A 22617-nucleotide genomic window follows, 5' to 3' on the forward strand; every position below is an offset into this window, starting at 1 on the left:
CAGCCTAAGAAACGTTCAACACCTATGCTAGGACCTAGCACTAGAGATAAATCAAACATGCCTCAATCTTCACAAAATTCAGTCTATTAGGAAGAATGCCTATGGAAGCATTCTGTGACCAACAGAAAACTATACCACTTAAGGGATTATCATTATTAAGGAGAGAGTCTTGCACTAGAACTTAGATGCTGAGAAGACTAGTAATATTTACTGACCACCATTGAATTTTCACAAAAATCCTACTGGTATGATTGTTGGGTCAGTTATGATGCCTCTAAGTGCAAGAACTAGCAAGTTCAACTGAAAGTGACTTAAACAAGAAGAAAAAATGTATTATCTCACTTAACCCCATGTTTAGACATAAAGATCAAGGGGTTGATTAATTCAGTAGCTCAATCGTATCTGCAAGAACCCATGTTCTTTCCATCTCTCTGCTCACTGATTGTATTGGTCAGGGTTCCTCAGGAAAACAGAACCAGTGGGGGATGGATATATATATATATATATATATATATATATATATACACACACACACAGGCATATATACATATACATACATACATATATATACACATACCTATGTACACACGTATATTTAAAGGGATTTATTATAACAACTTGGGTATGGAGGCTGACTAGTCCCAAGATCTTCAGGGTAAGCCAGCAAGCTGGTAACCTAGGAGAGCTGATGATGTAGTGTCAGTCTGAAGGCTGGAAGGCTCAAAACCCACGAAGAACCAATAGTTCAGTTAGGGCCCAAAGGCAGAAACAAAACAGTGTCCCAGCTTGAAGGCAGTAAAGCAGGAGGAATCTCCCCATTCCAGGGGATGGTTGGCCTTTTTATTCTATTTAGGTCTTCAACTGATTGGATGAGGCCCACCCACATTAGGGAGAGCAATCTGCTTTACACAATCTATTGATTTAAATGTTAAACACATACAAAAGTCCTGACAGAAACACTCAGAATAATGTTTAGCAAAACATCTAAGTGCCCTATGGTCCAATCGAGTTGACATATAAAAACTAATCATACATTCATCTTCAGTATTTGGCTTACACTTTTGGTTATGAGGGATGGCAGGAACACTTCCAGTTATCATGTCCTCACACAACATCCACAAGCTGGAGTAAGAAAAGGCAGAATTGGGGGTGCCCGGGTGGCTCAGTTGGTTAAGTGTCTGACTTCAGCTCAGGTTATGATCTCACACCTAGTGCGTTCAAGCCTTGCATTGAGCTCAGTGCTGACAGTTTGGAGGCTGGAGCTTACTTTGGAGGCTCTGTCCCTCCCCCACTCACACTCTGTCTCTCTATCTCAAAAATGAATAAACACTTAAAAAATTTTTTAAAAAAGAAAAGGCAGATTTTTCTCCATTTCCTTTCTGAAAGTTAGGGAAAATGTCCCAAGGGATGAGCCTTCCCTACCTACCCCGCACACTCCTACATCCATCCCATTAGCTAGAATTATGTCATATACCCATTCCTAATGCAATCACTTGCAAAGGGAAAATTTACCTCATGCCCTAAGATTAGGAAAGAGCTCATCTTTTTATGAGGCACTTGATATCCTGATACATTATTGTTAGGAAGGAAGAAAGGTCTGGATTGGGCACATAGGGTTGGGGGAAGATACTGGCTCAATAACCAACAATGTCTTCCATAATTTCTATTATCCTATTTTAAAGGTATGAACACTAAGGCTTGAGAGACTGAGTTGGTCAGCATCTGGCATGAAGTTCCAATCAAATCCTTCCTAAATTGCTTGTTCTTGCGCTATTTGCAGGTCTATTTTAAATACTCCTAACTAACTCTGTCCTGTACTGTAGTCTTGGGCACATACCTTATTCCCTCCAATTCTTTGTCTTTATCACTGATAAATAGACATAACAATAGTCCTTACCTTTTAGAGTATCACTTAACTTAGTGTGTGTAAAGCACTTTCACTATTACAGATCTTCCTTGATTCGTGATGGACTTACATGCTGATACACCCATCAAAAGTTGAAAATATTGTTAAGTAAAAATGTATTTAATCTATTGAACATCATGACTTAGCCTTGCCTACCTTCAGTGTGCTCAGAATACTTATATTAGCTTACCATTGGGCAAAATCGTCTAACACAAAGCCTACTGTGATTTTATAATAAAGTGCTGAATATCTCACGTAATTGACTGAATACTGTACTGTGTGAAAAATAGAATGGTTGTAAGTGTATGGATTGTTCACCCTTGTGATTATGTGGCTGCCAAGAGCCGTGCCTTGCTGCCACTGCCCAGCATCACGAGACAGGATCATCCCCCACAGTGTTAGCCTGAAAAAGATCAAAACTCAAAGTTCAAAGTACGGTTTCTACTGAGTGTGTATTTTTTTTAATGTTTATTTTATTTTTGAGAGAGAGTGAGAGACAGAACATAAGCAGAGGAAAGGCAGAGAGAGAAGGAGACACAGAATCTGAAGCGGGCTCCAGGTTCTGAGCTATCAGCACAGAGCCTGACGCGGGGCTCCAACCCATGAACTATGAGATCATGACCTGAGTCCAAGTCGGACGTTCAACCAACTGAGCCACCCAGGAGCCCCTCTACTGAGTGTATATTGCTTGTGCACCTTGTAAAGTCAAAAACTCATGAGCTGAACCATTGTAAGTTATGGACTGTCCATATTTGCTGCTCCACCACAGTGTAAAAAACCATATATTGTACAACTGTAGGGGGCACTATTTACCTAGAATATAAAATGAATTATGCCCCTGGAGTTTCACCAATGCATCACACTTACTAAGAGGCACAGAAAACTTACCTCTAGAATGAGGAGTGGTGACTTCTTGGGTTTAAGTAGTACAACACTGGCAAGTTTTAACTCAATGCCACAACAAACAGGTGAAAGAAAGCCAAGAAAATTTTCTAAGGCCGATGATAAGGACCTTCATATATGGATCTCATTCTCACATAAGCGCTAGGATGATAAAGAAATTTTGTTACTGCTTCTGTTTTCCCTGTAGAGAGTTATTGTGCTAGGGCTTAATTCTAAGAAGGAAACAGAATTTCCTAATTTCCTTGCTAGAAGATATTGTCAGTCATTCAACACCCTTTCCTGGGGGCTCACTGTGTTTTTGTGTTCTACATGCCAAAAGATGATTCATGTAAATACTGATCTGTGAAGTCAGAAGGCCTGACTTCTAGTCTTATTCTGTGTCTAGCTAGCAGTACCAAAGTGGAGAGTCACTTAACATTTCCTTTTCTCTCTGTAATCACATGTATCTGCCAATGAGGTGATGAGGTAGATTCTTTGGTCTCTAAGAGTGTCTTCCAGTTCTGACATTCTCTAAGCCACATAACTCCCATTGCCCTGGCTTCATGCTGATGCTGGAATTCAGATGTTGGAATTATAATGTTTCATTAGCAAGGATGTCTTGGCTCATGCCTCAAGGGAAGCTTTAACAGCACAGAAGCAGAAATGGGAAAGTCATTCAATACAACTCCTCTGAAAGCAATGTTTGGACAAGAAGGAAGGAGAAACAGGATGGCTGGAGCAGAGGAGGGACTGGCCACTCTGAAGGGTGGGCAGGCAGGGCAGATCCCGTCATCCTTAGTGCAAGTGGTCATATGTGGCAGTGTAACTGAGAAAGCAGAAGGGCCCAGTTTTACTGAGCAATCTATCACCTCGCCGTCTGTATAAGCAGGCTGAACCCTCAGGTCTGATTAATGGGTCTGCTGCTTTTTACCCACAACAATGCAGGTTTGCCTAGCGAGGAGGTGAAGGGAAGACACTCTCATGTGCTGGGAACAGTCCTGGAGGCAGGGGAAAGGATATCTAGTTCTAACTCTGTCTTGGGGAAGTCATCTCCACCAATTGGGTCTCAGCTTCTCTGTCTGTTAAGTGGGGTCCTGCAGAAAATGACCTGAAAGTTTCCTTCCAGAAACCATCTAACAGATGCTACTGTTTGTTTCCATGGGTCTGAAAACTGTTTTCTTTTTGTAACATTTATTTTTTATTTTTGAGAGAGACAGAGCGAGCGAGGGAGGGGCAGAGAGAGAGGGAGACACAGAATCCGTAGCAGGCTCCAGGCTCTGAGCTGTCAGCACAGAGCCCGATGTAGGGCTTGAACCCACAAACTGCAAGATCACGACCAGAGCTGAAGTCGGACATTTAACCAACTGAGCCAACCAGGCGCCCCTCAAAACTGTTTTCTTAAAATGTGTCCCTTCTTCTTGTTTTAGAACAGAAATGAAACCCCAGGTATGGATTACTGTAGTCAAAAGGGATAATAGAGAAAAACAAGGCAGGAAGCCCTAAAATTCAGTCAAATTTTGAACCTAAAAAATTGAGGGCTACTAAAAGGGAAATCAGAAAAATGCAGGCATTTGGAAATTCCCAGGATGGGATAAATGAGTGATCTTTAATGTCTTCCCTGTTTGGGGGAGCTACTTCAGTTACCTTAGCAATGCATACTATAAGGACTCAATAAATAGTTATTGGCTGATTAACTTTACTATAATGATTAGGCAAGGAACTAGCTGATTATCAAAGGTTCTTTGTAGTTCTAACATCCTATGCTACATTTTGCTGAATTCCAAGACAGGTCCGCCTGATTCCACAGCCTGAGCTTTTAACCATTATGCATCCTACTTTATACAGCTTCATTGCCTCCCAAAGTTGGAATTCAGCCTTCTCGGGACTCTGTTTCCTCACCTGTAAAACAGGGAGAATAACAGTAGGTACTATACAGTTTTGTTCACTGAACAAATATTTACTGAGTACCTGCTAGGCACCAGGGGTATATTAGCGAATCAGACAGTTAAGACCCTGTACTTGTGGAAACTCTTTCCAGTTAGGAGAAAGAGAAAATGGACAGATAAGCAAGTGAGTAACCCAGACAATGACAGGCACCAATAAGTGCCATGAAGGAAATAAAACAGGGCTAAGGAGTATGTGACTGCAGGGAAGGATGAGATGTGAGTGTTGGAGCAGATGTCTCAGAGAAAATGACATTTGTCAGGAAGGAGCGGCCCAGAGAAGATGGGGGAGAATGATGATGGCATTCTATGCAGAGGAGAAACTAGAGACCTTACAGCAAGAACCATATGGGCATGTTTTAGGAAAAGAGAGAAAGTCAATGTAGCCGGAGTGTGGTGAGCAAGGCAGGGGGTGTGACCAGAGGTGAGGGAAGATGGCCAGACCTCATATAAGACTTTGTAGGCCTCCCTCATAAATTTTGTTCTAACAGCAACAGGAGACCACTGATGAGTTTCCAGCAATTTCAGAGAAGACACGATCTGTGGAAGCTGGTTTGAAAATTTCCCCGTTTGTTGTGTAAAGGAGAGATTGTCAGTGAGCAATGGTGGAGAGATGCCTGTCAGGATACAGGTGCCCAAGTGACAGCTGATGAGGGCTGGACAGTTTGTGGTGGTGGAGATAGAGAGCAAAGTGATTCAAATTTAGGATATATTCTAGAGGGCATGTGGATTAAATGAGGTAATCTGTGCAAAACACCTCACAAAGTGCCTGACAGAAGGGGCTCAATTAAGTGCTTGCTGTAGATAATAAGACCTGGTGCACGCAGGCCAGTCACACTTCCATTAATTCAAAGAGAAATCTGCCAAATACTTAGGTCACAGAGCAGGTTAGCAAACTGATTTAAGCTCTGATTATTTATGTGCCATTTGGGCAAGTCACATTTGTGGGCCTCAGTTTCCCCATTTATAAAATGAGGAGTGGACCAAATGAACTCTACGGCAGCTTCCAGAGCTAACATCCTATGAATCTTTTTGATGGGATATATCGTCAGGATGTGCTCAGAGAGGAAGAGTCACTATGAGTGAGGTAGAATAAAGAATTTATAACAAGGATTCCCCCCTATAAAACTGTGGAAACTAGTGAAGTATTCTATGCCAGGCATTGCCTCTGTGCCTGGTGTTGGACCCAAAGTCAGTATAGATCAGCCAGCCCCAGGATCAAGAAGGAAAGCTAGGCACAGAGTTTGGGAAGTCAAGGGCAAATCAGAACACACAAACTGGATCCCAACTCTGTCTAAACATCTCTTCTCTTGATACAGGTGACCTGTAGAAGCTAGAGCCCTTAACTACGGAGCTACTCATGCACCTGGACCAAGACTCAGAGAAGCCGAAGGAGGAGCTCATACAGGTCTGAGCGCGGACCCTGCCGACAAGTGAGCCAGCACATTCAATGTGGATGAACCACCACTGTGCCTGGCGCCCAACTCTCACTGTCAGAGTATAAAACATGGCTTCACATCCACCTCCCCAGCCTTGTGCCAATTTCTCTTGTGGCCAATGCTGATCTGGAACCACATAGGGAAGGGAATTCTGGCAAGCGAGTTCCAACATAGCTAAATTGACAGTACAGAGCTACCAGAGTCTACTCCTTGTCAACTTGGCATTCATATACACTTAAAAAAATTTTTTTTTAAGTTTATTTATCTATTTTGAGACAGAGAGTGTGTGTTGCACAAGCAGGGGAAGGGCAGCGAGAACGAGAGACAGAATCCCAAGCAGGCTCTGCACCATCAGCACAGAGGCAATGAGGGGCTTGAGCTCACAAACTGTGAGATCATGACCTGAGCTGAGATTAAGAGCCCGACACAGAACCGACTGCGCCACTCAGGTGTCCCTCATACATGCTTTTTTAAATGATACTTAGCTTTTAAGTGAAGACAACAACAAAATCATGCTTCCAGTTAACAGAACCCAATTACCCCTCATGCAACTGAAAACATGCTATTCTTCTCCCTAAGAGACAATATAAGGTCCCTTTATCCATCTTTGGGTAACATTTACTCTTTTTCTAGCTCAGTCACCTCCCCCTTTGGAAGTAAGAGCTTTGGGAGGTGATTAGGTCATGGGAGTGGAGCCTTTATAAAATTATTTTTTAATGTTTATTTATTTTTGAGAGAAAGAGAGAGACAGACTGCAAGGAGGGGAGAAACAGAGAGAGAGAGGGACAGAGGATTCAAAGCAGGCTCTGAGCTGACAGAAGCAAGCCTGACATGGGGCCCGAGCTCATGAGCCGCAAGATCATGACCTAAGCCAAAGTTGGACGCTCAACGAACTGAGCCACCCAGGCACCCCGAGAGTGGAGCACTGATAAAAGAGACCGCAGAGAGTTCCCTCATCCCTTCTACTGTGGGAGGACATAACAAAGAGACAGACATCTATGAACCAGGAAATGTGCCCTTACTAGATGCATAACTTGCTGGTGTCCTGCTTGGAGCTCTTAGCATCCAGAGCTGTTAGAAATAAATTTCTGTTTATAAGCCAGCCAGTGTGTGGTACTGTGCTATAGCATCCCAAGTGAATTAAGAGAGACATAAAACAATAACCATCATGGGTTTTGTGTGTCAGGAATTTGGAAGAACCACAGTAAGAATGGTTCTTCTATGCCTCAAAATGTCTGGGTTGAGATGACTCAAACAGCTGGAGGTAGGAACCACTGGAACCATGGAATCTACTTCCAAGATGGTTTATTCTTTCATACTTCTGGCACTTAGCCCAGTATAGCTGAAGGTCAGGCTCATCTGGGACCATCAGCTAGAAAATCTGCAGAGTGGTCTCAAGTAGTCTTAAGCGACTACTTAAAAGGCTGTTCAGAGCTCCAGAATGAATTTCCCAGTAAATAAGGTACAGGCTGCATGGCCTTTTATGACATAGTTTTGGAAGTCACCTGGTGTCACTTACACTGTATTCAATTGGTTGAAGAAGGCACAAGCTTTCCAAAATTCAAGGGGAGGAAATATAAACTGCCCTTCAATGGGAGGAATGTTGAATTTGAGGCTATGTTTTAAAATCACTCTAAGATTTTGTCTAGTCTAGTTCATGCTTATCCACAGCAGGTGGCTAGTTCACCCTTTTTCATTATTTAGCATCATTTCTGTTCTTTTCTCACCTGTATCAACAGATGAGAGCGCTGCGTATGAGAATATCGTTACACGTGCTTTCTTTCCATGCTTCCCCAGCTCTCTCAGAAACTCATACACTCCTCATAGCTAGACTCACATTTCAAATTTTCTACAAACTTACTACTCACAGGTGATCTCCTGACTTATAACTCTTTGGATACACCTGGATTTATGATTCCTAATGACTTCAATGATAATAATGAGATCACTGGTCAACTAGCCAATTAATGTTGACAAGAAAATATCTTGGGCTGATTCATGAAGTTTAGAAACAAGCTTCTGAACCAAACAAAAATTCTAGCCAAAGCATTTTTCTACCTTAAAATGTTTAAGAATCAGCACAGTAAAACAGAAAAGGAAGGTAAGTGGTTGGCATAACATCTGAGTTCTGAAAGCTGAAAGCTGTCTTGTTAGGAGTGGCCTATAGAATAGATTTGACCATCATTCCGGAACCAGTTAAGTTGCATTTTGATGGTCTCCTACACCCAGAACATAATGAAGGCTTTCTTTTTCTAAAGAATTAGAGCACATATAGCCTGAACCATTCCTTTACTTATTCAACAGGCATCTATTAAGTGCTTTGAATGGGTCAGGTAGTGTTCTCCTTTGCTGTTCAGAAACACAGCGGTGAAGAAGACACAGCCTCTGACCTCAGAGGACTGTGAAAGAGAGAAAAACCAAGCCAAACCAAAACCAATACCAGTGAGTAATGGAGCTCAAGAAAAAGCACTTAACTATAAACAGGTTTCACTAAGGGCATGTACCACCTTTTACATGTCTCCATACCTCCCATAATGCAGCTCAGTGACAGGTCCACAATAACCTATCACTAAACATTTGCTAATGGTTTGACTAACAAATACTGAAATGTAACGAGGTTGTAGAGGTACAAAGTGTGCTTGCATTATTTTTTTGCCTCCTGCACAGGTTTGTGGTTGCCCATCTGTACGTTAAACCATCTCCATGAACGGATACGAATGTCCTATATACCATCTTCTGTTGGTAGGAGGAACAACAGGGTTCTGATTCCTTCACATGCAAGAGCTCTCTGCTGACTTCATTCTTCAATGCTGGCTAGTGGTGCAAGTGATAAGAAGACACTTTGGGGTCTGCCACTTAGGAGCCGTTACTTAATCTCTTGGGGTCTGTGATTCCTCAACTTTGAGCAAGATTAGTGCTCCTTTCTGCTTTACTCAGTACACATGACTTTGTTTCATAACTGGTTTGGGTGCAGAGGAAGATGTAGCACCCAGACTATATACCAACTAATGGGATCTGGCCTGGCTTCTCCCCATGCTTCTGTTGTTCCACAGTCAAGTCCCCGTCCTTATGAGGTTTTGGTCTCAGTGAATTTTCCCCTCAAAAACTGAACAGGATAATAATGAACCATTTTCTTGCATTTTCTATCAAGACTGCTCTTTGTGAGTTCTAAATGTTCTGTCCATATTCAAAGAAGCTGGTTTCTTCATGAGTGGTTGGAATAAGACTTCTCTTGGAAGCTACTGAATATGGATTAGTTGGATTGTTTCTCAGGAAATAAAAAGCAGGCTCTGGGGTGGCTACTTCAACACTTAATTGGGTTAGCAAAGACCTGCAAATGAGAGGCTTTCCTTAGGAGGGAAAGGATGTTTACGGCCCCCCACCCCCCTAGGTGGTGGGTTTTAACCTAAACCCTTGTCTTTAAATGCAGCCTTTAATTTAGAAACCATTACAAGAATCTATTAGAGCAGAAAACGTCAGGTTGGAAAATTAACACATCACAGGAGTTAATTAGAACCCAGCCTCTCATTAGATGCAAATAGCCCTCCAACTGCCCAGTGGCCTGCCGAAGTCACATTTGTCACAGCTCTAAAGTGGCTGCATCTTCCCCACTCAGAGAGTGGACAGAGGAAGCTTCCCAAGCACTCAGGCCAGAGCCTAGAGGCCCTGCCCTTTAGGTCAGTGGAAGGTACAATTCACATGCCCTCATCTTCTACTCCTCTCCTAAATGCTCTGCCTATCACAGGGTGGAGAGCCCTCTGCCTGGAACTCCCTCAGGGAAGTGTTTTCTGCAACAAAGACAAACATGCCGTGCCTGTCACCAGGAGCAGACTGGCGACTGTGTAAACCACTCTGTGAGAGGGAGGCTGAGGGGCTCCAGGCCATTCAGACTTAGCTCTAAGTCATGGTCTTTGTTTTCTTTCCACTTTCAGACTGAAATGTGATTCCCCTGGCTTTCTTTTTTGGAAAATACCTTTGAGGAGTTCCATGCAGAAAGAAAAGCTGTTGACAGGAAAAGCTCCTGCCGGGGAAGGGGCTTCTTCCAAGGGTTCTCAAAGGAGACAGTGCTTGAAGCGAGCTGAGGCAGGGATGCCAGGGCTAGGAATAAGAAGTCCAGATCGCCAGAGGGTCATCTCTAACTACGGACTAGGCAACGTGTCAAGCAGTTTCCTCTGTAAGAGTAATACCGTGCACATAAACTTTTAGGCCAGGCAGACATGTGTCTGAGTCCTCTGCCACTCACTGTGTGATCTTGAATAAATTGCTTAACCTCTCAAAACATCAGCTTTCTCACGCTGTTGTGTGAGATAAATGCAATAATGCACGTAAAACTTGTAAGGCAGTAGCCGGCAGAGAGCAAGTGTCCTATAGGAGTTGTTGTTGGTTTGATAATAGTATTGCTTCCCCCACTAACGGTGTTCCCTCTGTGTGCCAGGCCCTGTGCTGTTCCTTGACCTCATGGACTTTATCGTTTAATAAACCATGTGCACATACCTTTAGCACAAAGAAAGCCCCCTCTCCTTTCTGCAAATTCCACAGAAGTGCCAATTGCACACGAACTCTGCTTCGTTGAGTAGCTCAGACTCCTGCAGTCATCCCCCTTTGAGCAGCCCTGTAACTTCAGCTACCTCTACCCTCCATTTACCCACAATTCTCTCCGTGTGTACTTACCACAGTGAGGTACATCTGTCTGTTCATTTTCTGTCTGCTCCTGTGAGTTCCCTAGGGGATGAGGATCACTTGGTCATTTGATTCATTCATCTCTTCATTTACTCATCTCTGGAGGCCAATGGTCTCCTGCATTACTCAGCACAGTCACACAGAAGATTCAAACCGACTGCTGAGTATGTAGATTTCCAGCTGGGAACATTTCTGGGGAAATAACCCTGCATCTCATGTTTGAAAGGCCTCCTTGGGTGCTGGTTTGATTGGTCTTCCATTTTCTGACTATCATTTTGGTTACAGCCTCAGTTTCTTCATCTCTTTAAGGTGCTATAATAGAGTCCTTCCCTGGGAGGTTGTGATGATGGCTGGAGACACAGCAACTTTTATGTGCCCAACACAATTCTAAGTACAGAGCAAAAAACCCAGAAAAGTTGATTCCATTCTTGCCTTCAGCCAAGTCTAGTTGCCAATGTAAGAAAACTAAAACTGTAAGGTAAAATATGAACACCACAGGAGAGGGGCAGATATCCTTCTGACTTGTATTTCTGCCATATGGCTGAAATAGAGGATACAAAAGCATAAAAATTTGGTCCCTGTCACCAAGCCTCTGGAAAACTTTGGCAAGTGTTGGCCAAAAAGATCTCAGGAAGAGAGTCGAAAGCTCTTCATCCAGATAGTCAGGCCTGGGCTTGCAGGCAGGCGATGTCTTTGGGACCTGACTGGAAAGCAGGACTCATTTCACAACAAAAACCAGGCTATTTTGCACTTACTTTGTATGTGCCAGACACTGTGCTAAATGATTTAGGGGCATTATCTCATTTAACTCTTAGAACAACTGTGTGGAATAAACACGAATTTCCTTATTTTACACATGGCCAATTCGAATCTCAGAGAGGCACAGTAGATTTACCCCAGTCAAGCAACAAGTAAATGGTTTAGAAATCCACCTGCTGAGGGTTTCACTGGTCTGATTGGAAAGGGAAGGGGTGGACCAGCACAAACCTCCATCCGAGGGATGGGGAGTGGGATGGGGAGGAATGAGAGAGAGGGAAATTTGGATCACAACAGAGGTCGCATGATCCCCAGACCTCCAGGACCCTTCGTAGAAGAGGAATAAGTTAGAGATGCAAGCTGCAGGGGAGGGATGCCCGGGAGGCTGGGGGAGGGGACCCTCGGTGGTTGTGCGCCTTCTTCGCCTCCTGTGCACATAGGTCAAGCCTCTCCCCTCCCGCCCTCTCACCCTCCCAACCTTATTTAGAAACCGTGTCCCCGAGACAGGAAGGGCGGCGGGCCGAGAAGCACGGAGCGTCCCGGTCTCATTTCCTTTCGAATCCCCCTGTGGAATTTCATTTCATACGGTGAGGAAATCGGAGCGCGAGACCGTCGGCTGGTCTGCTGCTCCGGGGCGCCTCCCCCACTCGCGGCTGGAGACAGGCAGCTCCCGGGCGCAGGTCGGGCCGAGTCTGGGGGCGGGGAGACGGGGCCGGGCTCCAAACCAAGCAAGTTAGCAGGGAAAATAGCTGCGAGCTCGCACTGTACCAGGCACGGGGCTAAGCGTTTTACGCATTATCTCTAATCCTCCCGAGTCTCTTCACGGATGAGGAAACTGACGCCGAGACGTTGAGCAATTTGCTCAAGGTCACACAGCCGGGATTTAAAGCCACAATCTTGGTAAACCTCAATCCCGTGTTCTTTGTGTACGTTTCTCTGCCTGATAGGTAGTTTGCCACGGGCCGAGGTGACAGCCGGAAGAGGGAAAGGAAAGGCAGCCGACTAATCTGGGAGCATTTCTCACCTGGGAGAGGAGGGGGCTGGCTGGCCCGGCGGGAGCAACTCGGCTCCATCCCCGCCTGGCCCCCGAGCGCCGCGACCCGGGTGGGAGGAAAAGTGAGAGCCGGGAAGCCGGGCGGGGCGCTCCGGGAGGGAGGGAAGGAGGGGGGGGGGAGGGGGGAGAGGGAGGGCGGCGGGCGGGGGCCTGACCCTGCCAGCGGCAGAACGGCCCCGCCCCTCGCTGCCCCCGGCGCCCGCCCATTGGAGAGGAGCGCTGTCCGTCCCGCCCCGCCACCGCCCAGCGAACCTCCAGCGCCGCGCAGGGCTCGGGCGGTGAGAGCAGCGCGGCGCTGGGTGCTGGCGGGATTCGTTGAGACGCAGAGCGGACGCCGCCGGCGCCGGGTTGGGGGCTCGCAGCCTGCAGCCATGACCCTCGCAGTCTGTCCTTCGGCTCCGGCCACGGGCGTCTAATATCCCACACAGTCGCGCGCAGCTGCCAGAGAGCCGGCCGCTGCCCCTTCGTCGCCCTTGGCGCCTTATCACACTCCCTTTCCCGGAGCTGGGAGCAGCGCGGGCAGCCGGCGCCCCCGTGCAAACTGGGGGTGTCTGCTGGACCAGCCCCCGCCGCCGCCGCCGCCGCCCCCGGCTCTGGCCATGGCCTGGCGGGGCTCAGTGCCGAGCGTCCTGGGGGCGCCCGGGGGCGTCGATCTCAGTCTGCGGCTGCTGCTGCTGCTGCTGCTGTTGCTGCTGCTCCCGGGGCCAGCGCGAGGCTTCGGGGACGAAGAGGAGCGGCGCTGCGACCCCATCCGCATCTCCATGTGCCAGAACCTGGGCTACAACGTGACCAAGATGCCCAACCTGGTGGGGCATGAGCTGCAGACAGACGCCGAGCTGCAGCTGACAACTTTCACGCCGCTCATCCAGTACGGCTGCTCCAGCCAGCTGCAGGTGGGCGCCCCCACCCCCACCCCTGGCGGGACAGGGACCCCTTGGGCAGGGACGCCTCAAACTAACTCCGTGGAGCCCTTGCCAAACCAAGCCCCCTGCCCCCTTCCTAGGCAGAAGGATATAACTATCCTGGAAAAGTGATTTCCATCCCCACCCCCACTTTTGTGTCCCTTCTCAGGGACTGAAAGCCAAAACGTTGTGTAAGTCATCTGGCCTACGAAAGAACCCACTCTTACACCCCGCCCTTCCGTTTTTCTCCCCTGTTCACCCGTGTCTGGCCAAGCCCCTAACCCCAGTGGAGCTGAGGGGGTTATCTTTGCCAAGGATTCTGGCCGCCGCTGCTCGGTGGGCGAGTCCCCAGCAGGACAGCCAGCTGAAACTAAGACTTGGAAGGAAGGAGAGATAAGGAGACGGGAACTTCTCCTCCCTCACGACCTCCATTCTCCCCCATATTTTTGGGTGGGAGAGTAAATGAAACACCACTGCCCCATTTTCTGCGGAGTGGCCCCTCCTCGCGTCATCCCGCATGACTTTGGAGGTCATGCTGGATGGAATGCTTGGGTGGCTTGAGACGTTCTGATCTTTAGGGTTGAGGGCAGGTTTAGGACTTAGACGGCAGGAAACACTCCCCGTTTGGGAAAAAGGTGACGGAGTGGTCAAACACCAGGAAGGTAATTTATATAATGGAGGATTCTTTTTTTCAATCATTAAAATTTTTAAAACTTATGTAATGGTAGAGAAAATGTTCGTCCTACAATAAATGAAGAAATAATTTGCATATACAGTGTGATTATAATCTGAACAAAAACAACAACCAATTCATTTTTCTTTTTTTAAGGAACTGAAAGAGAATTCTTAACAGTGTTAGCACTAGGGAAAAAAAGTGTTAGCACTGGTTGTGCTTTGGTTGGTGAGGCTATGAGTGATTTTTATAAATTTAGAAAAGAGAGAACTTGGGGGAAAAAATAGAGGGTAGTTTTCCAGGCTGAAAACTTCAGAAATCCGTGGTTCTGGTTGTAACTTCTGAGAGATAAGAAACAGGCAGACAGCTTACTTACTAGGTGCATGTTTTTACATAGGTCACTTTAAAAGTTGGATTGGTTTCAGAAAGATGGTTGGGATTAGACCTGTTGCTGCTGAAATGTCCCTTTGGAGCTTTCAGAACTTTAGAACTAGGTTATCAAAGCTTAAGAAACGATCCTCTAGCTCTCAGTTTGGAAACAGCACATATCCTGACATCAGTGGCAATTTCGTTGGAGAAACAGCTTTTGCAGGGATATATATTTTTAATTACATGTATCCTGGGGAAGCAGCCAAGCTGTTTTGAAGGACAGGACTGGATCCCTTTACATGCTGGAAAATAGTTACTTGTAACTCTAGACTTCATAGACAACATCTGTAAGGAGCCAAGCAGACTGTTTATCAATGCTGGAGGAATTGAGGACAGCAACTGGGCTCTCCCCTGCTGGTGTTGCAGTTTCAGGGACTTAACATTTATATTTTCCTATTGTGCTTCATTATTATGCATTGGGGAAACCTGGCCAAACAAACCCCTGGTGACCAGAGACCTCAACCTGCATCCTATCCTTGGGTCTCACAGTGTCTTAATTAGGACATTTTCTCTTTCAGTATGGGAACTGATTAAAAATTAATTTTAGGGGATCAAGTAGAGAAAAGACAGTATATTAACAGGAGAAAAGCTGGATCTACATATTTTTTTTTTACATTTATTTTTATGGTGATAAAGAAACGAGGATGAAAATAAACCTCCCCATCGCTGAAATGACTCAGTCATTTGATTAGTCTGTTCGGCTCTTTCAAACAGGGAGTCTCAAAGTCAATTTTTAAGGTTTATTTTCTTAAGCGTTTTCAAAAAGGAATTATGTAACTCTTCAGGTCCTTTTTATGTATGTATTTATTTCTGTTCTCCTGGATTTGTGACAAGGATTGCTAGAACCAAAAGAAGAAATGTGTACAAGCCATGGATTTTTAGGCACCCCAGTTTGAGATCAGAGTAAACAGAGTCCCTGTGGCTGGTTTAAAAGTAGATAGATACTTTGCCTGGAAGCATTCACCTCCGCTTCGTGCAAGCAGTTGGTCAGACTTCCAAGTCATTGTTTTCTTTGTTCATTACTTTTCCAGTTCTTCCTTTGTTCGGTGTATGTGCCAATGTGCACAGAGAAGATCAACATCCCCATCGGCCCATGTGGCGGCATGTGTCTTTCGGTCAAGAGGCGCTGTGAACCTGTCCTGAAGGAATTTGGCTTTGCCTGGCCAGAGAGCCTGAACTGCAGCAAATTCCCACCCCAGAATGACCACAACCACATGTGCATGGAAGGGCCGGGGGATGAAGAGGTGCCATTACCTCACAAGACCCCCATCCAGCCTGGAGAAGAGTGCCACTCTGTAGGAACCAACTCGGATCAGTACATCTGGGTGAAAAGGAGTTTGAATTGTGTTCTCAAGTGTGGCTATGATGCTGGCTTATACAGTCGCTCGGCCAAGGAGTTCACAGACATCTGGATGGCCGTGTGGGCCAGCCTGTGCTTCATCTCCACTGCCTTCACAGTGCTGACCTTCCTGATCGATTCTTCCAGGTTTTCCTACCCTGAGCGCCCCATCATATTTCTCAGTATGTGCTATAATATTTATAGCATTGCTTATATTGTCAGGCTGACTGTAGGCCGGGAAAGGATATCCTGCGATTTTGAAGAGGCAGCAGAACCTGTTCTCATCCAAGAAGGACTTAAGAACACAGGATGTGCAATCATTTTCTTGCTGATGTACTTTTTCGGAATGGCTAGTTCCATCTGGTGGGTTATCCTGACACTTACTTGGTTTTTAGCGGCAGGACTCAAGTGGGGTCATGAAGCCATTGAAATGCACAGCTCTTATTTCCACATTGCCGCCTGGGCCATCCCTGCAGTGAAAACCATTGTCATCTTGATCATGAGACTGGTGGACGCTGATGAACTCACTGGCCTGTGCTATGTGGGAAACCAAAACCTCGATGCCCTCACAGGCTTTGTGGTGGCCCCCCTCTTCACTTACTTGGTGATAGGAACTTTGTTCATCGCTGCAGGTTTAGTGGCCTTGTTCAAAATTCGGTCCAATCTTCAAAAGGATGGGACAAAGACAGACAAGCTGGAAAGGCTGATGGTCAAGATTGGGGTCTTCTCTGTCTTGTACACGGTTCCTGCCACCTGTGTGATCGCCTGTTATTTCTATGAAATCTCCAACTGGGCGCTCTTCCGGTATTCTGCAGATGACTCCAATACGGCAGTTGAAATGTTGAAAATTTTTATGTCTTTGCTGGTGGGCATCACTTCAGGCATGTGGATTTGGTCTGCCAAAACTCTTCACACGTGGCAGAAGTGTTCTAACAGATTGGTGAATTCTGGGAAGGTGAAGAGAGAGAAGCGAGGAAATGGGTGGGTGAAGCCTGGGAAAGGCAATGAAACTGTGGTATAAGGCTACCCGGCCTCCATACTTTCCAAATGTTGAAGGTGGGAATGCTAGCATTTTGGTGCAAAATGCGACAAAAAGTTTCATGCAGTGAATCTCAGTATGAACCAACTGGCAACACTTAAGTGACCCCTTAAGCCACCGCCACCTGCCCCCCCCCCCCCACTCCCCAGCAATCATAAAAGTAATGATTTTGCTGCAGACTTTGGAATGATCCAAAATGGAAAAGCCAGTTAGAGGCTTTCAAAGCTGTGAAAAATCAAAACATTGATCACTTTAGCAGGTCGCAGCTTGGAGCGTGGAGGTCCTGCCTAGATTCCAGGAGGGTCCAGGGCGATGCTGCTTTTCCCTGCAGAGTGGGATTTGAGCTGTGAGTAGATAACTTGCAGGGAGAAAGATGAACTTTTTTAACCCTTAAAATCTTAAATACTAACTGGGTCTGTCAGATAGCAAAGCAATCTATAAACACTGGAAACACTGGGTTTAGAGAAGTGTTACAAGAGTTTTATAGTTTGGCTGATCTAACATAAACATTTTCTGTGGTGCGCTGTCTGCTGTTTAGAATTTTGTGGATTGCTCTCCCAAGAGGTGGTGTCAGAATCTTTCAGTGCCTTTGTCATAAAACAGAATTGTTTGAAAAAACAAGAGTACTGTGCAAACACACGTAAGGTATCCAGTGGATTTTTCTTCTCTCTCTTCCTCTTAAATTTCAACATCCCTGTTCTAGGCTGCTGCTGTTTTCTTCATTTTACATTAATGACTCAAAATAGGTATTTTTATAGGAATTTTTGCACTGCAGCATGTCTAATGAGGGGAAAAGTAAGGGTGATTCACTTTCTGACAATCATTTAATTCAGAGGAAAATGAGATTTACCAAGTCGACTTACCTTACCAACCCCAGAGACCTATTGCATTGAGCAATGGGGACTTAATATATTTTACTTTGTGTGATTGCATCTATGCAGACGCCAGTCTGGAAGAGCTAAAATGTTAAGTTTCTTGGCAACTTTGCATTCACACAGATTAGCTGTGTAATTTGTGTGTGTCAGTTACAATTAAAAGCACATTCTTGGACCATGACATAATAGCATACTCAACTGACTTTAAAACTATGGTCAGCTTGCATTCTCAGAATGATAGTGCCTTTCTTTCCTTTAACATAAGAATGTTATCGGAGTCTAGTCTACTACCACAGTGAAGACTTTTTCTGTTTCGTAGAGAGAATTTAGGACAGCTAATCCAACTAGTTGGTGCATAATTGTTTCCTAGTAATTGGCAAAGGCTCCTTGTAAGCTTTCATTGGAGGCAATGTGGCCTGGAGTATTTATATGGTGCTTAATGAATCTCCAGAATGCCAGCCAGGAGCTTGATTGGTTAGTAAGGAATAAAGTGTAGACCATATGAAATGAACTGCAAACTTGTAGCAGCACAGGTCTTAATTGCCTTTTGCAGAGGTATCCAGAGCTTTTAAAATTTATGCTTTATGTTCCTCACAATGGGGTACCCCCTAGCAGCCTCTCAAAAGTTGCAATTCTTTTAAAATTGTAACTGGACTTTCTCTTAACCTGCCTCAGGCCTTCTAATCACCAGATCTCTGGGACAAATTGTTGACAATGTCACAGGCTGCTCTCCTTGTAGCTCATACCTATCTTTGCTTCAACAACTACTTTGCAATGACTCATTTATTTATTCATACCCCACCCCCTCCCTCTAAAAACAGGTAGGAAATCTTTTATCATATTTCTTTCTGGGAAAACATTTCCAGGGACTCAAAATCCCAAATAGGTGGTCAAATTCTGGAAGTAAGCATGCCCTTTTTTGTTTTTGTAAGCTTTATGCCCATGGTTCCCAGGGTTTGACATTTTCCTTTCTTCTTTCCTCTGTTTCTGGGGGCTCTTGAGTGGAGTCTGAGGCAAAGATGCATATAAGATCTGTTGTGTATTTTGGATGGGAAAGTCTTGGGGCTTTGAAGACAGATGCTAAATGGGCACGGGTGGCCCCTGGCATGTGTGCTGAGCCCAAGTACCTTGGCTGGACTCTGGGTCAGGGTTCTAGGAGCATGAGAAATGATCCCCAGAAGGACCGGTTGAACTCCATCTGAGACTGAGTCGCCTAGGAAATATAAAATGTGAACTCCGTGTGCTGCTTGCAGACAGTTCCCATAGCTAGCCAGGGCCCTGGAGCATGCGTCCCCGGGCGGAGCCTGCCCTTACTCACGCTCCACTCCAGTGTCTTGGGAGTTGTGCTGAGACTCTGGCCCAGGAAAGGGAAGAAGGAGGGTGCAGCAGGGCACTGGCCTGACTGCTAGGTTATAGGGGTTTGTAATGCAATTTTGTTTGGAATGTTTCCGCGATTGTGTGCCCAAGGCAGCACCTAGCAGAGGGCCAGGCACAGAGTAGGTGCTCAATATTTGTGAACAATGAAATAATAATAAGAGTACGTGGGGGAAACTATACACCCGAGTTCTGGAACCGTGGCCTGACAACTTTCTGGGTTTTAACCGATCTCTTCTACAAATCTCTTGCCTTCTCAGGGGAAAGTCTATTTGATCCGAAGTGGCTGTTGGTGCAGACGGGATTAGTAGCCCTGGCAATGTCACAGGGCTGCGGGCCTTTCCTTTCACATTCCAGACAATGGAGAGTGTTTATGGTTTCAGGAAAGGAGCTTTGTGGCTGAGGAGTCAGTTACCTTGTTACCTTGACGCGACTCCATCACCTTAAGTTGGTATTTGTTTAAAAAAAAAAAAAAAAGTCAATTATTAGCACACTTACCACGTGCCAACCACGTGTAGAGCCTTGTGTTAGGCACCAAAGGGGACGTCGTGCAGTATAAGCTCTGTCCTTCCAAATGACGTGGACTGAGGATTCTGGGTCTGCTGACTTGCTGTTGGTTTTTTGGGAAGGAGCATGGGCCTCTGAATTGTCATCTGTTTCACTGTGTCCATCCCATAAACCTCTGCAAGTCAGTAACAGGGGTTTGACAGAAATCATCAGCCCTATTTCATGACAATCTCTGTGGGAATCCCCTCAGAAGGCTATGAACATTGGCTTAAAACAGACATGAGCTCCCACACCTAATGTGACTGTGGGGACAGGCACTTCATGGCTTGGGTGTTCCATGTAATGAATACAGGTGAATTTGAGGACATCTTGCTAGGGAAAAGGTTAGGGCTGTTTTTCTTTGATATCTAGAATAAGTAGGTGTGATTGTAGCTTCCTACCTCACCAGAAGTCAACTTCCTCTTCCTGAAGGAAGCTACAGTCACACTTCTGGAGATTTTATTCTACAGAGCCCAAAGGCACCACTGTCCACCCTCCACTCTGGCAAACTCCTCTTTATCTTCCTTCATAAAGGCCACACCTCAGGGCAGAGGAACATGGGGTAGGGTGGAACTGACCTGAACCATCTGGTTGAGCTACTTGGTTGATTCATATCCTTTTTCCTCCACGGAGACCCGTTTCCTGATCTCTGAGACTGCTTCTGAGCTGGCAGCTTGCTCGGGGTCCTGAAACCGGAGAAGGGGTGATACTTTTTATTTCCCTGAGAAGATCTCTGATTTTCCTCTCCCCAGTCACTCCGTCGCCTACATCCCCAAATCAGGGAAACTTCTGTGTTTAGGTTCTGAATTGTGACTTTACCAGCACTCTGAACTCTGTCCTCTCTCATCCCCCCTCAGCCTCCTGGTCACTGAATTCAGGGCTTACTGTGTTAGGAACCAAGCTGGGACCTGAGGACACAGAGGAGTTTAGTAATCTCAGCCCTGGAGGGCAGACTTAATTTAAAAAGATGTCACCAGGCTAGTGCAGTCTTTGGTTCCTGGTGAGGTGGCCACAGAAGCAGTTAGGGAGGAGAGCCACAGAACAGACTTTGGAAAGGAGCCCCCAAGATCAGGCTACATCCTGAATTTCATTCTGTGATGGGAGAGATTGGAGGGAGTTGCTTTTCCAGCCAATTATGTCGAGTCACTGGACTCTAACGGTTCCTTGTGTTCTTCTATTGTATTTGGGTTCAGTGTCCTCATCTAGGTTTGTATGATGTTTGGCAAAGGACCCGGGTTATCATTTTTCCTCTGGGTCTAGGTCATAGATCTTGGAAACTCCTAGAAGAGTATTTTGCTCCTACCAAGGATCAGATACCAGAGTGTTAAATAATGGATTTTGTTTTACTGTGGCCTGGTCAGAGCTCTCTGCCTCTGCCTCTTGCCATGCACATGCACAGTAACGGCATACTGGCTATCACCAAGAGGGAAGTGAACCCTGACCCTCCCCAACAGGCCTCTTCCCCTTGGTGAGGCCACTTGCCCTGTAGCAACCTGTTCCTATTTTCCCTTATTTCCCTTCTTCTTGGCACCAGCAAATTCCCAGTATTTGCTCAGGTGGTTTATAGAGAGCCTGTCTGAGGTCTTCTATGAGCCATGTCCTCCAGGCTTTTGTGGCTCCCTGATCTCCTGCAACATTCAGTATATGACCACTGTCATCTCAGAAGGCTTCTGAGAAGAGGGGCAGGAGCACCTCTGCCCCCCGAAGCCTGGTCCATCTTCTCCCCCAGGATGTGCACCTCTCCACATCCTGCTCAGGGGCTCAGGCCCCAACTTGGTTGTGTGTTTTGGGAGGGGGAGGCTGCTCTCCAGCTCTCTCCCAGCGGGGCATCTAAGTGGTTCTGAATTTTTTCCTACCTCACAGGGATGTTGTGAGACTTTCGAAGGTCTCAAGATGAAAGGCCCCTTGAGCTCTTTGTAGGAAAGGTGAAGTAAATGTCAGGTGTGCTTCTTTGTGACAAGGTGAAATGGGACTCAGCATCTTGTGCAGCAGTCAGGCTGGTGCTCTGTGACCTGTCCTTGGATCCCCATGCCACCCTGCAGCTCCTTCCACCTTGAGGCCAGCCTGGGGGGGCTCTCAGATGTTCAACATAGAGGTACCAGGCAAACCCCTGCTACACATGCCCTAACAAATTGCTGAACGTCAAAGGAAATGGACCCTGCTTTTAAGGATGTACAAATGTATGTCTGCATTGATGTCTGTACTGTAAATTTCTAATTTATCACTGTACAAAAAAATAAACTTTGCTATTTAATTTTTGTATTAAAGGAAAATAAAGTTTTGTTTATTAACTAGTCTGTGATTTGGCATATTTCTAGGGGTGTATGATAGCCTCCAGGAAGCACACATTCCCAGCAGTGAGAAATAGAGAATTTGGTTTGCAGGACAGATTGAGAGCCTTTCTGAGAGCCTCTTTGTTTCTTTTTTGCTGGTGCTATTTTTCGCCTCTGGGATTTCTCCTGGGTCAGCAAACCCCCAAGGTCCAAGGTCAACAGAATTTATCACTACTGTGGTCATAAGTACCACTCAAATGGTCACATGACACTCTGGACGTAACTGTAGTTCCCAAGCTGTCATCCCATGACACTACTTTTTGACATTTCCAATATGTGTGACCATTTTTAACACACTTTCCAAGCACCTTTGACTTAATCTGGTGGCCTGAAAAAGTTTTTCCTATTACCACTAGACCTTTATGATTCTTTAAAAGGGGTAAAAGGACTTCTTTTTTTCCTTTTCTTTCTTTTTTTTTTTTTTTTATTTCCATTTTAAAAATATAT

At 45.6% G+C, this 22617-nt stretch overlaps 2 protein-coding genes across 2 annotated transcripts; one reads left to right on the forward strand and one right to left on the reverse strand.

Annotated features, from left to right (window-relative positions):
- Nucleotides 1–4464: 4464 nt before the first annotated feature.
- Nucleotides 4465–13261, reverse strand: LOC131486556 (cuticle collagen 40-like). Its single transcript, XM_058686476.1, has 4 exons — nt 13151–13261; nt 12631–13023; nt 10842–10892; nt 4465–4687 (listed from the first exon to the last, which is right to left on the reverse strand). The coding sequence occupies exons 1-4, from the start codon at nt 13259–13261 to the stop codon at nt 4547–4549; spliced, it is 696 nt and encodes a 231-aa protein (XP_058542459.1). The 3' UTR covers nt 4465–4546.
- Nucleotides 12842–22128, forward strand: FZD4 (frizzled class receptor 4). The gene is made up of 2 exons (XM_058687535.1): nt 12842–13553; nt 15696–22128. Exons 1-2 carry the CDS (start codon nt 13260–13262, stop codon nt 17022–17024), a joined length of 1623 nt encoding a protein of 540 aa, XP_058543518.1. The 5' UTR covers nt 12842–13259; the 3' UTR covers nt 17025–22128.
- The last annotated feature ends 489 nt before the right edge of the window (nt 22129–22617 follow it).

Source organism: Neofelis nebulosa, chromosome 10 (genome assembly GCF_028018385.1).
Source record: "Neofelis nebulosa isolate mNeoNeb1 chromosome 10, mNeoNeb1.pri, whole genome shotgun sequence".
Taxonomy (NCBI): Eukaryota; Metazoa; Chordata; class Mammalia; order Carnivora; family Felidae; genus Neofelis; species Neofelis nebulosa.

Excerpts from the sequence above, each read along its gene's own strand:
- LOC131486556 (XM_058686476.1), bottom strand. The coding sequence starts at position 13,261 with ATGGCCAGAGCCGGGGGCGGCGGCGGCGGCGGCGGGGGCTGGTCCAGC. Across the intron at positions 10,893-12,630 it reads CCAGCCCCCTCCTCTCCCAG|GGAACTCACAGGAGCAGACA; the intron begins GTGAGAAATGCT and ends CTCATCCCCTAG. Across the intron at positions 4,688-10,841 it reads GACAGATGTACCTCACTGTG|GTGAGGAAACAGAGTCCCGA; the intron begins GTAAGTACACAC and ends CCTGTTTTACAG.
- FZD4 (XM_058687535.1), top strand. The coding sequence starts at position 13,260 with ATGGCCTGGCGGGGCTCAGTGCCGAGCGTCCTGGGGGCGCCCGGGGGC. Across the intron at positions 13,554-15,695 it reads GCTGCTCCAGCCAGCTGCAG|TTCTTCCTTTGTTCGGTGTA; the intron begins GTGGGCGCCCCC and ends TTACTTTTCCAG.